At 41.7% G+C, this 17,629-nt stretch overlaps 1 protein-coding gene and 1 long non-coding RNA gene across 4 annotated transcripts in view; one reads left to right on the top strand and one right to left on the bottom strand.

Annotated features, from left to right (window-relative positions):
• The window catches only part of LOC147370367 (uncharacterized), a 48,060-nt gene extending 47,686 nt beyond the window's left edge, over nucleotides 1-374 (bottom strand). Inside the window, exon 1 of the long non-coding RNA XR_015165224.1 lies at nucleotides 209-374. This is a non-coding gene — a long non-coding RNA (uncharacterized LOC147370367). The remainder of the gene's footprint in view (nucleotides 1-208) is intronic.
• The window catches only part of LOC147370366 (placenta-specific gene 8 protein-like), a 77,819-nt gene extending 63,337 nt beyond the window's left edge, over nucleotides 1-14,482 (top strand). For all 3 annotated transcript variants that reach the window (XM_086405008.1, XM_086405009.1, XM_086405010.1), the window contains 4 exons: nucleotides 2,182-2,310; nucleotides 4,930-5,054; nucleotides 11,987-12,101; nucleotides 14,281-14,482. In XM_086405008.1, the coding sequence (XP_086261134.1) occupies nucleotides 2,182-2,310; nucleotides 4,930-5,054; nucleotides 11,987-12,091 (359 nt within the window). In that variant the 3' untranslated portion in view covers nucleotides 12,092-12,101; nucleotides 14,281-14,482. The remainder of the gene's footprint in view (nucleotides 1-2,181; nucleotides 2,311-4,929; nucleotides 5,055-11,986; nucleotides 12,102-14,280) is intronic.
• The last annotated feature ends 3,147 nt before the right edge of the window (nucleotides 14,483-17,629 follow it).

The raw sequence follows: 17,629 nt of genomic DNA on the forward strand, positions 1-17,629 counted from the left end.
CTTTCCCCCACCTTTCCTCCTCCCACCACCCCCACCCCCTAGGCAACCATACATTCGTTCTCTAATTCTGTGAATCTCTTTCTAGAACAGACTTGTTTTGATTGAAAATGTATGCCACCACTTCCTCTGAATTATTCTACCTGTCTTTGGTGCTATGCAAGCGTCTCTGCAGTTTTAGGTCTTTTATTTCACTACTGAAGAGTCCTACCTGATGAGTTCTCTTCTTCGTTTCTCCTCCTTGTTCAAAGTTCTCATATCTCCTCTCTGGCTTTGTACCTACACCCAATACCAAAACAAGGCCAGACTCGCTGGATAAAAAGATTTTGAATGAATTATTCTTTCCTTATCCTCTTTTGATTTGGTTCTCAGAAGAATCAGTGGTTGGGAAAGCAGTCAAACAAATATGATGTAAATTTAAAAGCAGTCAGATTAGGCACTAAAACAGCTGGTCCCCTTCACCACTCTTACATTTTTTATCAGCCCCTCTCCCTTAAGAAGCACTTTGGTACTTATTGAATACATAGATTCCTCAATCCCTTTCTAGACTTTATAAGTTAAATCCAAATTTCTAGGGATGTATAATTTTAAAACCCCCTCAACTGGTTCTTACCCACAGTAAATTTTTAAAAAATAGAAGAAAACTTTGTCGATTATAAGCAAGTTTTCTATTGTATTTAAATAAGTTATATCACAAATGTTAGCTAACAAGGTGACAGTGATTTTCTAAGACAGAATATCTGTAAACAAGCCAGTGGAAAATAACTTCTATGTAGAATATTTTAATTAATAAGACTCCTTTATAATGAGAAATACAAAACACTTCTACACAGAAACTGAAAAGCTGTGTCTTACCCTTCATGAATTTAAATTCACTCGGTTGGGCAAGGGAATATTATCCATTCTCATGACTTCTAACCGTCACCTCTCTGCTAATTAGTTCAGCAATATCCTAGTGCATATCTACTGTATCTATCTGTAATCGAGCATGAGGAAGACCGTGCTGCACAGTCAGGACTGGGAAGCACAGCGGTAGAATCTTTGGCTGGAGACTTCCTTAGCAACATAGGGGAGGAAGACTGAAGGGAGCAAAGCAGCGGGAAATGTGGGTAGAGGCTGCCCTCCAACTAGTGAAGGGAAGTATTGAAAGTGACCCGGGACCAAACCACAGAGCACGCGGACTTCCCTGGTGATCCGGTGGCTAAAACTCCTCCCTCCCAAGGCCGGGATCCCAGGTTCGATCCCTGGTCAGGGAACTAGATCCCACACGCTGCAGCCAAAAATTCTTATGCGGCAACGAAGATCAAAGATCCCGTGTGCCTCAACTAAACCCAGCACAGCCAAATAAATAAAGAAATACTAAACAATAAAATTAAAAACTATAGAGCATGGCATAGTTAGATTCAATACAAGAAAAGAGAAAGGTTTAGCATTAGTCATTAATGAAATCAAAGACATTTTCTCTCTTGAGAGTTCTTACTGGGTAACAGCCCACAAGACTTAACTTGATCACTGAATGAAATGTAAAAAGTATAGGGAGGACACCCTTTCCCAGTGGTTTTGCAACCACTGGGTTTTTCTGTGGGGCTTAAAGCCTCTTTTTTCAGAGAAACACTCACAAAGAGAAATTCATCTTTTTCCAAGTTAAACTTTAGCTGTCAGGATACCACTAGTAATTAGTTGGCTAATGCTGACATTAGCCTGAAACATCTGCTTTCATAACATCAATTTTATGGAGAAATAAACAACTTTATCTCACAGAGTTCTCCTACAGAGCAACTGAGAGAATGCCTATGAACTTGCTTTGTAAAAACTGATTATAATGACCGTTAAATAAAAATACTTCAAATGCAAAATAGTTGTCTTGAAAATAGCACACACAAAAAAATCATCTTGCTGATAAAAGAGGAATTGGTGAATGGGGAAAACACACACACACACACATACACAACCGGACAACCTGAGAATGGAATCCTCATCCCTTCTCTTTTATGCTGCTTTTCTATCTTTTATATTTTTAATTCTCAAATATCAGCAAGAGTCTGGAAATGTCATGCCAAGTTAGTTGAATGTGACTGACTCCAACCAAAGGAGGTGCAGTGAAATGCTTTCTGAACTGATATCTATGTTATATCCAACCAATACAGTTAGGTGTTAAATAATTTTTTGGTTTTGTTTTCACAGGCAGTACCCTTTTGAACTCAGTCTTGAAAATGAACCCAGTTGTTTCGCAGCCAGGTTACAGCTCGGCGGTCTCGGCGTCCAGTGACTGGCAGACTGGCACCTTTGACTGCTTTGATGACATAGGGATCTGTAAGTAAACGTAGCTGTTGCTTTCTCCCGAGCTACAATCATGCAGTCACTGCCATAACAAAAATGGCTTGCTTATCCTCTCATTGAGATCCACGTGTTATTCTAGAGATCAGCGGTCACAAGGTGGAACACCTGGGCAGACTTTACTAGTGGATATGTTTTGTCTGTCCTGTACATAATGGCCCCTCTTGCTGTATTAACTTTAAAACAGTAGAAACCATATAAAAGTCAGATTCCAGGGACTTCCTTGGCAGTCCAGGGGTTAGGACTCCTCGCTTCCAGTACAGGGGGCCCCAGTCAGGGAACTGAGATCCCGCATGCCACAGGACGTGGTGTGCCTCTCAGATCAGATTCCACATAAAAATGCAGCTTTCTAATCTAGATTTCCAGCTCCCCTTGAAAATTTGGAAAATCTGGAAAGAGGAGTCCTCTGTCTCAACTGGCAGAAGTCAGCTGCTGCCAAGCTGACTTGTTGTTGCTGTTGTTGTTCAGTCGCAAAGTCGTGTCCGACTCTTTGGGACCCCATGAACTGCAGCACAGCAGGCTTCCCTGTCCTTCACTATCTCCCGGAGTTTGCTCAAACTCATGTCCATTGAGTTCATGACGCTATGCAATTATCGCAGTCTCTGCAACCCCCTTCTCCTTTTGCCCTCAATCTTTCCCAGCCTCAGGGTCTTTTCCAGTGAGTCCGCTCTTCACATCAGGTGGCCAAAGTTCTGCAGCTTCAGCTTCAGCATCAGTCCTTCCAATGAATATTCAGGACTGATTCCCTTTAGGATTGAATGGTTTGATCTTGCAGTCCAGGGGACTCTTAAGAGTCTTCCAACCCCCTTAGTTAACCCTCTTCAAAGGGACCTCCACTCTAGAGTTTGCCATATTCATGTCCATCACCCACTGTTGGCTGGTTTGTGTTTTTTTCAACCAGTTTTATTCATTCATTTTACCTGCCTGCCTTGAATTTATTATCCTTATCCAGACCGATCATCGGGCTTTATATTTCCCACCTCATTAGCACCCCCATGTTCTTGATGTGCTTCTCCACTCTTCCCTTTACCTCCTCTTTTCCCTACAGGGTTGAGTCTGTGTTTCCAGATTTCAACATTCTTGTGACTCTTGTGGTCAGTGCATTTCAGGAAGCTTTCGGGTTTTTAGCTTTCCTAACCTTAAATTCTTTCACAGCACCAAACACACTTTGGTGTAAGACAAATTCCTGTTTCAGAGTCTATTGCCCAAAGGGATGTAGACATTCTCTGTGTGGCTAGTCTTTCCACTGTCTTGAGAAAGAGCCTTTTGTGTGTGTGTGTATATGATGGAAGTTCCAAGTTCTGTGGAGATAGCCTTTGGCTGAAAACCATCAATCAAAAAATAAGAGTTTTCTTATCTTATCTAGGGTACAGCCATGACAAAACTCCACCCTAGCGCTTTTCAAAATAAGCTTGAACTCAGCACGTTTGAGAACAGTTTCCTGTTTGTCACTATTTTCTTAGGTCATTTTTTGTCTCACACAGACTCTTAAAAGTGAAACTTCACTATACTTTTTAAGTTTTTATGTCAATATCCCTTAACTTTTACTTGCTTCGATACTCGTAACAATAATAAAACTTTCCTCTTTGCCAGAATGACCATCTAGAATCTGTTTCCTACTGCTTTTCTCGTTTTTTCAATTATTTCTTTACTCAGTGCTTTCTGATCCTAAGCACCTTCCTACAGTTTCCAGAGGGTTGCTCAGACATTCTGACGCCACAAACTTCCTATTCCCGTATGCTCCAAATGTAAACAAGGATAAGGAAGAAAGATAATTTGGACATGCTCAGATCAACAAGGCAGGAACTTTTTTTTTTTGGATGACTATTTTGATGATTTAATGAGTTAAGGTTGTCGAGGGGAGAAGTTAGCAATTATTTTTTAAGCAATTTTTTTCCTAAACGTTTTATTTTGTATGGGGGTATAGCCGATTATTCTGAAGATCAGCCCTGGGATAGGGAGGCCCGGCGTGCTACGATTCATGGGGTCGCAAAGAGTCGAACACGACTGAGCAACTGATCTGATCTGATCTGATAGCCGATTAACAAACAATGTTGTGACAGGTCTCAGGTGAACAGCGAAGGGACTCAGCCATATGTATACATGTATCCATTCTCCCCCAGACTCCCCTCCCATCCTGGCAAGGCAGGCGTTTTTGCAGTTAAATCTGACCTGGCATATGACGAGCAAATTTCCCCAGTGTGTGTAGGATCTAGAAGCAAGACATAAAGAGCCAGGTGACCCCACTGTTTCCACCAAGTGTCCACTAAGGCCATTTCCTGAGTATGTATTTTCTTGAAAGCGGTGTGTGTGTGTTTGTGTGATCAGTTGTGTTCGACTCTGCAACTCCATGGACTGTAGCCCACCAGGCTCCTCCGTCCATGGGATTCTCCAGCAAGAACACTGGAGTGGGTTGCCATGACCTCCTCCAGGGGATCTTCCCAACCCAGGGATCGAACCCATATCTCTTATGTCTCCTGCATTGGCAGGTGGGTTCTTTACCACTGAGCCACCCGGGAAGCCCGTGGAAGAGGTGTGATTAAATCAGCCTCCTTACAATCTTGACTGATTTCTGTGATTTCACCCTGCGCTCAGGTCTCTGTGGGGCTTTCTTTCCCCTGTGCCTTTCATGTCAGATTGCCTCTGACATGAACGAATGCTGCCTATGGGGATCAAGTGTCGCCATGAGGACAATGTATCGGACCCGATACGGCATCCCGGTGAGTCACCCATGTCCACCAGGAAGTAGTCACCCCGACAGCCCAACGGCCTTCCTTCAGTCTAACCGCATCTCCATGATTGCCCTCCTCACCATCATGACTTGACCCTAGCCTTTTCTCCACTGCCATCCTAAACATTTTTTCCTTTAAACTTTAAACTTTTTATTTTGTATTGGGGTATAGGTGATAAAAAATACTGTAACAATTTCAGGTGTACAGCGAATGGATTCAGGCATACACATAAACGTATCCATTCTCTCCCAAACCCTGCTCCCATCCAGGCTGCCACATAACATTGAGCAGAGTTCCATGTGCTGTACAGTAGGTCCTTGTTGGTTACCCATTTTGGATATAGCAGTGTGTACATGACCTTCTCAAACTCCCTAACTATCCCTTACCCCCGCATCTTAAACTTTATAAATGATTTACAGAGACTATCTATCTATCCCTTGGGATATATTCACAATAAAACTTTTTAGTGATCCAATAGATGTGTCTCTGAAAAAGCTGTTGGAGATGAGCAGGTGAGGGATGAAGGTCAGCCCAGAGTCTCTCCTGGCTTTACTCACAGTCAGACTGGACTCTGCAGGGTGGGTAGCTGTTGCTTAGAAAGCCTTAGGTGAAAAATGGGTGTATATAGATTCCCCCCAGAGCTGGCACATTTTTGAGCCAGTTACCTCACTGATAACTCGTAAAACAGTGTTTGTTCACTCAAAAGATATTATTGAGCACCTAGAACCTTGTTAAGTCATAAGCTAGTGTTCACTCATTCAACGGGGATTTACTGAATATGCGGAATATACCAAGGACTATTACAGATGCTAAAGACACACCAGTGAACAAAGGAAATAAAAATTCCTGTCTTCGTGGAGCTCACTTCAATTTTTTTGAGATTTTTATTTTAACATAATTTCAGACTTAAAGTCACAGAAATGGTACAAAGACTTCCTATACACTCTTCACCCAGATTCCCCCAATATTTAAAAACGTACCAGATTTGATTGATTTTCTCTCTTTCTTGTCTCTATTTATCTATTCTATTTTTTTTTCTGAATCATTTGAGAGTAAATTATAAACTGGATACCCTATTATCTCTATTTCAGTGTGTATTTCCTAAAAACAAGGACATTCTCTTATTTTATCACCATGTGCTTATCAAAAGGAATTTAACATTGATACAGTACTATTAGCTAATCCGTGGGTATTATTTAAACTTTACCAATTATCCCAATAACTTTCTTTAGATGAAAAAAAAAAAAAAATCAGTTGTCTGGACCAGCTTCCGCCAGTGCCTGGCCTTTACTTTCTTTCTTGACCATCCAGGGCAACAAAAATGTGAAATTCTGCCCTCAGCTGAGCTGAGTAAGGGCCCCTGGCAGTTGTCTGGAGATGTCTGTGGCATCTGTCTTCCCTAGAACTCCCTCAAGGGAGTGGTGGCAAAGCTGCAGGGATGAGATGGAGAAGCTGAGGAGTTAAGCCAGCTGTTTGCCCTCTCTTGAAGAAGAAGATAGGGTAACATGGGTGTGTGTGCCCGCATCACTTGAGGCACAGAATGCCTGTGGACAGTATTAGAGGGTGTGGGTGGGGAATAATCTGAAGGGAGATCTAATGATGGAAGCAGACAGAGCCTGGCGAGTGATTCTGTCAATGGAAAATTGCAATCATGCAGGGGCTGGGAGGGTTAAGATGAACTGGGGCCACTGGAACTGAATGACAGCTGTCATTCAGTTGTCTTCTATAATATGGAAGATTTTCTCAGTCTTTGTCTTTTTTTTTTTTAATGAATACAGATCAGTTATTTCGTAGACTATCCCTCAATTTGGTTTGTCAAATGTTTCCTCATGATAAGGCTTTGGTTTTACACTTTTGGCATCAACTCTACAAAAGTGATGCTCTGTTCGCCTTGCACCACATGACATCAAGTTGTCTCATTGTGTGTAATGTTCACGTTGATTGCTTAGTTAAGATAGTGTCTGTCAAGATTCTCCACCACAAAGTTGCTACTCTCCCCTTTATAATGGATAAGGATCTGGTAGAGAGATGTAAATCAAACCTTCACCCACTAGCTCTAACATCTGTGATAGATTGTTGCCTCCATCAGTTATTACAGTGATGGTTGTCAATGGGAGAGCTTAGGCACTAATGGAAGGAAACAGTTACAATATAATTAAGAATGCTGCTGCTGCTGCTGCTAAGTCACTGTAGTCGAGTCTGACACTGTGAGACCCCATGGACGGCAGCCCACCAGGCTCCTCCGTCCATGGGATTTTCCAGGCAAGAGTACTGGAGTGGGTTGCTATTGCCTTCTCCGATAACTAAGAATAAGTAAGAATATAATGTATAGGTTGGTGATACGTACAACAGAGGAAAATGAAGCAAGGAAGAGGAATTTAGTGTTGAAAGGTTCTAATTTTAAATCGCATTATCAGGAAAGACTCAATAAGAAGGTAAAGACCTAGTCTACGCCTCAGTTCAGTTGCTCAGTCGTGTCCGACTCTGCAACCCCATGAATCGCAGCATGCCAGGCCTCCCTGTCCTTCACCAACTCCTAGAGTTCACTCAAATTCACGTCCATTGAGTCGGTGATGCCATCCAGCCATCTCATCCTCTGGTGTCCCCTTCTCCTCCTGCCCCCAATCCCTCCCAGCATCAGAGTCTTTTCCAATGAGTCAACTCTTCGCATGAGGTGGCCAAAGTACTGGACTTTCAGCTTTAGCATCATTCCCTCCAAAGTAATGCCAGGGCTGATCTCCTTCAGAATGGACTGGTTGGATCTCCTTGCAGTCCAAGGGACCCTCAAGAGTCTTCTCCAACATCACAGTTCAAAAGCATCAATTCTTCAGCGCTCAGCTTTCTTCACAGTCCAACTCTCACATCCATACATGACCACTGGAAAAACCACAGCCTTGACTAGATGGACCTTTGTTGGCAAAGTAATGTCTCTGCTTTTGAATATGCTATCTAGGTTGGTCATAACGTTCCTTCCAAGGAGTAAGCGTCTTTTAATTTCATGGCTGCAATCTTTTTGCAGTGATTTTGGAGCCCAAAAAAATAGTCTGACACTGTTTCCGCCTATACCATCCTAAATATCCTCAGTCTCTTCTGACCTCAGTATCTAAACAGTGTCGGGCCTGACTAGTGCTTGAATTGGGGATAAAGTAAAGACCTAAAAGGATGAGAGGATGACTCATCTTCGAAAGGTCCAGGCAGAGGAATGAGCTAGAGCCAAGGTCCAGAAGTAGAGTTTACCTGGAGGGTCCGAGACATAGCAAGCAGCCAAAGAGGTGGAAAGACTGGACGTGGGGTGGGAGATGGGGAGTGGTAACAGAAGAAGAGAATATCACAGCAGGACCTTGCAGACCATTTTAAGAAATCTAGCTTTCATTTTAAGTGATCTGAAAAGCGTTTAAAATGCTTTTAAACACAGAGGTGACCTGAAAACTTAGCCTGTCACTCATTGTAACCAATAACAATTCATCTCCCTAAGCCTTGGCTCTCTGATAAAATGGTAACAATGATACCTCCCCTAAGGTGGTGCAGTAAGAGTCACAGCAGATAATGCCGGGAAAGGACTTAGCACAGAGTCTGGCAAGTGACAAGTGCTCGTTAGTCACTATCATAATTTTTGTTCTTAGCTCAGCTGTCTTCGGGCAGCCTGCATTCCTCCCGTGGGCTTGCTCAGTTGCCTCTCTCAGCACTCCCTGTGCTCTCATTTACATCCCTCAAAAGGCAGCAGAACTTAACACAAGGGTTCTTAACTTCGTGACTGTTCCACAAACTTCCCAAAACCATACGCTGAGTGTCGGGTGTACGTACTTGTGCACGCAGTTGTGTACATGGATGTATGTAGTTGTGAGTATGGGAGTGAGATTCTCAAAGTGGTCCGTAAAGGGGTAGAGGAAGGAGAGCGTAGCTGAATTCTGGAGATAAGTTTCTGGAAACAGCTCAGCAAACAGCTCACTTTGGGGCTCTCTGACAAGTCATTTGTTAGCATCAGTTTTCTCACCTTTCATGAGAAAGTTGTGCAAGATGATTTCTAAGGTCTTCGTAGGGTCTAGGATTCTATAATAAGTTTTCTTGGTGTCTATTCTATACGTGCATTTATACACAGTGTATCTCTAGTGTTCTTTCTTAGAACAGACCTCTAAAATGGCTAACAAACCCTAGGACTGATTTGTATAGTTCAGGTTCTCTGCTTTGTTCCCCCTTTACATCTATGCAAGCATTTATAAGGCTGCCCCAGCACAGCCTCTCTGACCTCCCATTCCCTTCATGGACACAGACAGGCAAGACAGCATCCCCTTGGCCAGGGCCACAACCTCCACAGCAGAGGAGAAAGAGAAGAAACAACCACAGATTGAACTCCTATGTGCTGGAATACTGCCTGGACATATATTTGCTCACATACTACTTACACATGAAAAGCAGGAATGAGAAAGCCTTAAGGTCATAGAACATGGAAATGCTGAAATTTGGGCTCAAGTTTTTTTGTTGTTTTCTAAATTATTACTTTATTTTTAAAAATTGAAATGTAAACAAAATTTACAATGTTGTGTTCATTTCTGTACAGCAATGTGAATCAGCTCTATGTATATATATAAAAACCCCTCCCTCTTGGACCTCCCACCCACCATGCTTCATCCCACACCCCTAAGGTCATCACGGAGCACTGAGCTGAGCTCCCAGTGCTGTACAGCATCCTCCCACTAGCCATTGTATACAGGGTAGTGTATATATGTCTCTGCCACTCTCTCAATCCACCCCACCCCACGGGCTTATGTTTATTCTGACTTACAGTCAGGCCTGGTTCTTCCCACTTGACCATCTTGTCTTCCCAAGTCCGTGTCTATTGAGTCATGTACCACAACTCATTCATTTGCTCAGCAATTCTGTAACCAGTCCTCATGACCAGATTTTTTTTTTTAAACAGCTTTCAAACAAGTGAAGCACAAGTCCCCTTTTCCATACAGAGTGATGAATGCAAAAATCTTTGTCTCTGGTACCATTTCCCAAGAAGATGTTCTGAGCAAGGCGTTTATGTCCCTTGCTAACTTCAGCATGGTTTAAACCCGTAGTTCATGTCCTCTCATTTGAAAGAAGAATTTTTTTCTTCTCAATATTCTCTATATCTGTATTATGAAACAGACTTAGAATTAGGGTGTGTTTTCTAAAGGTTTCCCTAGGTTTCTCAGCAAATAATAACGGGACTTTTTTCTCCTACAAACTTCCTGAGATAAAGACAGGCATAGACATGCTGGAACAGAAAACTAGTTACATCCTTGACAAATATTTTCTTTTTTGTATTAATAACATATTATGTATATTCAATAAATGTTGGTTTAATGAAAGCTTAAAAGATGAATAAATATAAATAATGAATTCAAACATGGAAAAAAAAAAACAAGCACTTTGAGGAAGGGTTAAAGGATTTGGATGATTTTTCAGGGAAAAAGAAATGGTCAAGGGACCAAATTGTCTTCAAACTGAGTATCCATTCCTTAATCTGATGAGGGTCAAGACATTAGATTTCTAACATGGTTATCTCATTGTCCAGTCTTTGTCCCACACACTTTCTCCGTCAGATAAAAATCAAAATCACTACAGCAAGGAAAAAAATTTATGAAAAGTAAATCATTTTTCTCACCACTTAGGAACTCCCAAACTTTATAGGCTAAATCTACTCTCTTTCTCTTTCCTGCTCACTCTCTGTCTCTGGGTCTCTCTGTTCACACTGGAAATTGGGAATTGTACTAAATTTAAAATATTTTTTTTAATTTAAAAATTTTAAAAACTAAGTGCTATCCAGAAATGGAGGGCAAAATATATCAGTCAGTCAAGACACACAGTCACATAACCTGCTCATCAGATTAGACCCCTCGGATCAGCCAGTGCTGACTATACAGAGCAGGAGTCCCTTCTAAGGCATCTCTTGCCATACGTCATCAAAGACCCAACTGGACCTCCCATGGAGAAGGCCTTCAAAACTCTGCAAAGCAGCTCATTCTACAGTTTTTCTAGACACTCTTCATTCTCTAATTTCTTCTTTTGCCGGTAAGGTTTATATCCTCTCTCACTATGGACTGCCTCCCTTGCAGAACATGAGGGATGTCAATGAAAAAGATTAGAGGGATACAGGGTGACGTATGACCTAGCACTATACTCACAATCAATTGGAAAAATTGGTGCATTACACAACTGGCTTTAAAGGGAACCATTCCACATCAGTAAAAATAGTAGGTAAATCAAAAGGTTTTTAAAAAGGAAAAAAATAGAGAACTCTTCTAGAACAGATAATAGAGAACTGTGGCTATGATTGTAACCTGCAGATCATTTGAAATGGTATGTTATTATGTAAAGGGTACTGGCTTGAGAGGAGAAAGACCAGTCACTGCCACCAGTTTATGTGATTTAGTTAGCAAGTCAGTTAACTTCACTTGGTCATCAAAAAAAAAATAGGGATGGGCTTCCCTGATGGCTCAGTGGTGAAGAATCCACATGCCAATGCAGGAGACATGGGTTCTATCCCTGATTTGGAAAGATCCCACATGCCATGGAGCAACTAAGCCCACGCGTCACAACTATTGAGCCTGTGCTCTAGAGCCCAGGAGCCAAAACTACTGAAGCGCACACACCAAGAGCCCACGCTCTGCAACAAGAGAAGCCACTGAAATGAGAAGCCTGCACGCCACAGCTAGAGAGTAGCCTCCACTCACCGCAACTAAAGAAATGCCCGTGCAGTGACAAAGATCCAGCAGAGCCAAAAATAAATAAATAAATAAATGATTTTTTTATTAAAAGAAAAATAGCAATAAGATGATAAACAAGTGACATAAAATGTATGTTTTAAAGAGGTTTGAAAAGTGAAACAAGTGCAGGGAATTGCGTGACTATTCACAGGCTACCTGTTGATCCATTTGTTTGTTTTTTAACAGGGATCCATTTGCAAGGATTGCCTGTGTCTGACATTTTTACCGCTCTGTGCCCTTTGTCAACTCAAGCGAGATATTGAAAAGAGAAAAGCAATGAATGCTTTATAAAAGATGCTTGGTAAGTTAGCGGGACTTCTTTGATTTGTGAGTAGCAAAAGGAAGTCTCAAAGGTATCTTTGATTTCTTTGGTCCTCTATCTCACAGATCCATGAGATGGCCCTTGGCAAAGGGAGGGCAAATGACTTTCAATGGCCAGCCTGCACCAATCAGTTGGGACTCAGCTTCCCAGGGAGCCTGGGTAGAGAGGGCTAGCCCTGATTGGATGGGAAAAAATTCTGGGATTTGTTAGGATGTCTGCCACAGGTGAAGTGGCTGTATGATGTACCAGATAAACGTGCCCCATATCCTCCATGTATATCTTCACAGCATCATGACCGAAGGTACCAGAGATACGTGTACAACCGAACATTCATTTCCCAAAGCCTACATCTCAGGTCGGCTGCTGTCAACAGTAACCCACTGAGATGTCACACTAACCGTGACTGTGTAATGGATCTAGTGATATGTTCTTGTCAACACCACAATATTAAAAGAGTAATTCATTCTCCAAAGTGGTAGAAAGCTACCTTAGTCTCTATGAATGAACAGTGGACAATTCAACCAGTTATCTAAAATGCCCAAAGCTCCCGTTTAGGAAGAAGAGTACTGCCTTTTTGGTGGTGATATTGTCAAAGCTGGGCAACTGCTCATATGCCTAGTTTCCTAAGCTCTCCTGGTCACATTTTAAATCTTCTTAGTTCTTCCTATTTTTCTTAGGCAAGAGGATGATGGCTTACTCAGTCCTGTCTTTCCGTCTCTTGCTGCCAATCCCATGGAATTTATCATCCAAGTTTTATTTTCACCTGGAAAAGGCTATTCTCTAAAAGTCCTATCTCCTGAGAGGTCTCTGAGAGCATTTGATCAGGATACTGCATTCATCTGTGTGAACAGTTGGCATGGGCACAATCTGTCTCTCTCTCAGCTCTTTTGCCACATGCAGCACAAAATTGTGTCCTCTTCATGAACGTTTTAGCTCATTTCTTTTAGTGCCATTTTAGTGTCTTAGTATTTGTCTTCTGACTGCTTTCCTCAATGACTGATGTGCTTAACCCATTTACAAGCAGAGTCCAGATGGTGAGTTTTCTTATTCTTTTTCTTCCTTGTACCCTGCCTCCTGAGACACAACTGTTGTTTCTCTTCCCAAGCAGTGACGTTTCTTTAAAGCCATTTGTTACCAATGCAATTCAGAATTTTGCCAAAGTAACCCTAGTCCCCGACATCAGTTCAGTTCAGTTGCTCAGTCGTATCTGACTCTGTGACCCCATGGACTGCAGCATGCCAGGCTTCCCTGTCCATCACCAACTCCCAGAGCTTGCTCAAACCCATGTCCATCAAGTCGGTGATGCCATCCAACCATGTCATCCTCTGTTATCCCTTTCTCCTCCTGCCTTCAATCTTGCCCAGCATCAGGGTCTTTTCTAGTGATTCAGTTCTTCGCAGCAGGTGACCAAATTATTAGAGCTTCAGCTTCAGCATCAGCCCTTCCAATGAATATCTATGTAGTCCCCTACATAGAATGTGGTAATTTACTGGTCCATTATCCATTAATGAAAAAGACTGTTCTGGGATCTCTGCCTTTTAGAGTCTCTTACCTTAGTGTGAATGATGATTCACTGACATTTGATAAGAGAAATTGTCTCTGGCAATCTACAGAGCATTCTGTTGGTTTACCTAACAACGTAGCAACGGTACCTGACATAGCAGTCACTTAATAACTATTGTGGGTGAATAAATAGATGCAACTTTCAAGCAAGGAAGCATAGTAAGCTCTAACCTAGACACCTCATTGAATCTTAGCTAGTGGTTGTGACTCATTCAAATATTGGGTTGACCAAAATGTTCATAAAATCTTATGGAAAAACCTGAATGAACTTCTTGACCAACTGAGTAAATTGTACTGAACCAGGGGTCATGATTTGATATAGATTTTAAATATGTAGCAATTTGGGAGCTTCCCTGGAGGTCCAGTGGTTAAGACTCTGCACTTCCATTGCAGAGGGCATGGATTCAATCCCTGGTCGGAGAACCAAGCGTCCACATGCCATGTGGCCAAATAAATAAGTATTTAAAAATAAATAAATATGTAGCAATTTGGCAGTAAGATAGCAGTGGAATGAAAGTTTTGATACTTGGAACAAGGATAATGTAAAGATGGAATTCTTTCATTGATTTGGTCTTTCTTTTTCTGATTTCTACAGGTCAAGTTCACATGGTAGTGAAAGAAAATGCTGCAATGAAATACTGCATCTGTTCAGTGCTATCTCACCTTAAATCTTAGAAACTAATTCAGCTAATCATATGGCTTCAAAACATTTTTAATTTTTGATTTGCTTTGAAAGAAATACATTTCTAGTGCTCCTCTCTAAGATGACTGCCATTAAAAATTAATGTCTTCAACAATTCTTGTGTCTTTAAATATTTCATCATGGAATTAACTGTTTTTGTTGTTATTGTTGTTGTTTGTATTAGGGTATAGCCAATTAGGGGCTTCCCAGGTGGCATGAGTTTGATCCCCGGATTGGGAAGATCCCCTGGAGGAGGGTACAGCAACCCACTCCTATACTTTTGCCTAGAGAATCCCACGGACAGAGGAGCCTGGCAGGCTACAGTCCATAGAGTTGCAAAGAATCAGACACAACTGAAGTGACTTAGCATGCACGCAGGTGACTCAATGATAAAGAATCCACCTGCCAATTTAGGAGATACAAGAGACACATGTTTGATCCCTGGGATGGGAAGATTCTCTGGAGGAGGAAATGGCAACCCACTCCAGTATTCTTGCTGTGATCATCCCATGGACAATGTAGCCTGGTGGGCTACACAGTCCATGGGTCTCCGAGTCAGACACGACTGAGCAACTGAGCCTGTCATAGCTGATTAACAATGTTGTGATGGTACCAGGTGAACAGCAAAAGGACTTAGCCACGCATGTGCATGTAACTATTCTCCCGCAGACTGCCCTCTCATCCAGGCTGCCACATAGCATACAATAGGTTTCTTTTAAAAAAGCCAAGTTTGTCAAAATGTCAAAGTTGAATGATGAGTATGTAGAGATGCTTCATTCTACTTTTCTACCTTTACATAAGTTTGAAAATGTCCAGTACAAAAAGTGTTTTAAATGTTGTCAAAATGCTTTTGTTATTTTGGATTTTCCTTGCGCCCAGAGACCAGGTGTTACCCTGCAAGGCTCCTCACCCCAGGAAAGTGTGGTTTCCTCCCCCAGGGAGTTTCATCGGCCTTGGCAGGTCTTCACAGTAAATCATTTCCAGGAATTAATTGCCTAACAATGCAGAGTTTACTGTAGATTTTATACACACAGGGAGGATTTGTGCCATAAACCACACAGCAAACCACCTAATTAAAATTCGCATTGCACATCTCTGTCCTCTCCCAAGTCATCTCTGGTAGTAAGCCAGCCACAGGGACTCCACTTTCTTTTTCTTTTCTTTTTTCCCCCAGGTTAACTTGGCATTTTATTTCATTTTGTAATTTAGATATAGTTGACATATAACATTGCATTAGGGGTGTGTGTGTGTGTGTGTGTGTGCACTTAGTCACTCAATCATGTCCAACTCCTTGCGACCCCATGGACTGTGTAGCCCGCCAGGCTCCTCTGTCCATGGGTATACAACATAACAATTTGATACATGTATATATTGCAAAATGGTCACCACAATCATTTTACTTCACATCCATCACAGCACAGTTACAAGATTTTTTTCTTGTGATGAGAACTTTCAAAATCTACTCTCTCAGCAACTTTCAAGTAGGCAATAAAGAAAAGTGAAATGGCATTTACAAGGTCAGCAATATATACAGAATGGCAGTGCTGGGTCCAGAGAGCAGGGTTTGAGTCCTATTTTGTTGCTCATGACAGTACCCTAAAGTTTTTTTTCTTCTTATAAAAATTAACCCTAGGACTTCCCTGGTGGTCCAGTGGTTAAGAATCCGCCTGCAATGCAGGAAATACAGGTTCTATCCCTGGTCAGGGAGCTAAGATTCCACAGGCCACGGGGCACCTAAGCTCATGCACCACAGCTACTGAGCCTGCGGGAAACGGACCCTGTGTTCTGCAATGAGAGAAGCCCCTGCAGTGAGAAGCCCACGCGTCACAACTAGAGAGCAGCCCCCGCTTGCCATAGCTGGAGAAAACCCGCATGCAGAAACAAGGGCCCAGTGCAGCCAAGAATTAATACATAAAATTTTAAAACCTGGCCCTAGTGCTCAGGCTTCCAAGGATTGCTATAAAAAAATTACAGAATACCCTGTCTGTTGCCTTCCTAGCAGTCTTCATCTTTCTGTGTTTTTTTTTTTCTTTTTTTAATTTTATTTTATTTTTTAACTTTACAATATTGTATTGTGCCGGGAGCTGGCATATTGCATATTGAGTGCATATTGCATATTGAGTGCAGCACTTTCCACATATTGGTTTTGCCATATATCAAAATGAATCCACCACAGGTATACATGTGTTCCCCATCCTGAACCCTCCTCCCTCCTCCCTCCCTGTACCATCCCTCTGGGTCGTCCCAGTGCACCAGCCCCAAGCATCCAGTATTGTGCATCGAACCTGGACTGGCGACTCGTTTCATATATGATATTATACATGTTTCAATGCCATTCACCCAAATCATCCCTCCTTCTCCCTCTCCCACTGAGACCAAAAGATTGTTCTATACATCAGTGTCTCTTTTGCTGTCTTGTATACAGGGTTATTGTTACCATCTTTCTAAATTCCATATACACGCCAGTCAGAATGACTACGATCCAAAAGTCTATAAGCAATAAATGTTGGAGAGGGTGTGGAGAAAAGGGAACCCTCTTACACTGTTGGTGGGAATGCAAACTAGTACAACCACTATGGAGAACAGTGTGGAGATTCCTTAAAAAACTGGAAATAAAACTGCCTTATGACCCAGCAATCCTACTGCTGGGCATACACACTGAGGAAACCAGAATTGAAAGAGACACATGTACCCCAATGTTCACCTCAGCACTGTTTATAATAGCCAGGACATGGAAGCAACCTAGATGTCCATCAGCAGATGAATGGATAAGAAAGCTGTGGTACATATACACAATGGAGTATTACTCAGCCATTAAAAAGAATACATTTGAATCAGTTCTAATGAGGTGGATGAAACTGGAGCCTATTATACAGAGTGAAGTAAGCCAGAAGGAAAAACACCAATACAGTATACTTTCTGTGTTTTAACACCTGCATCGATGGTAATTGATAAGCATCATGAAAACAGAGACAGATCATATTGATCTTAATTTCCTTCTTACTCACCCAGCACATGGAAAATATTGTGGCAAGAAGTCACTAGGTTAGGTTCAAAGGTATAAGAGGTGGCAAGAATTGTAATCAGATAAGACATTTGTGCAAAATGAAACTATTTGGAGTTTTTTCCTAGTCATTTTCCTTATGAAAATATGGGGTAATGTGCCTACTATTTTATAAATTGTTTTGTTTTATGGCTTAACCACAAATATATGAAAGATTTCTCATATTAGTAAATATCAAAAATAAGCAGTACAATGTTA

The sequence above is a fragment of the Bos grunniens genome, chromosome 6, assembly GCF_055505025.1.
Source record: "Bos grunniens cultivar Pamir isolate PY7600 chromosome 6, Bosgru_T2T1.0, whole genome shotgun sequence".
Lineage (NCBI taxonomy): Eukaryota > Metazoa > Chordata > Mammalia > Artiodactyla > Bovidae > Bos > Bos grunniens.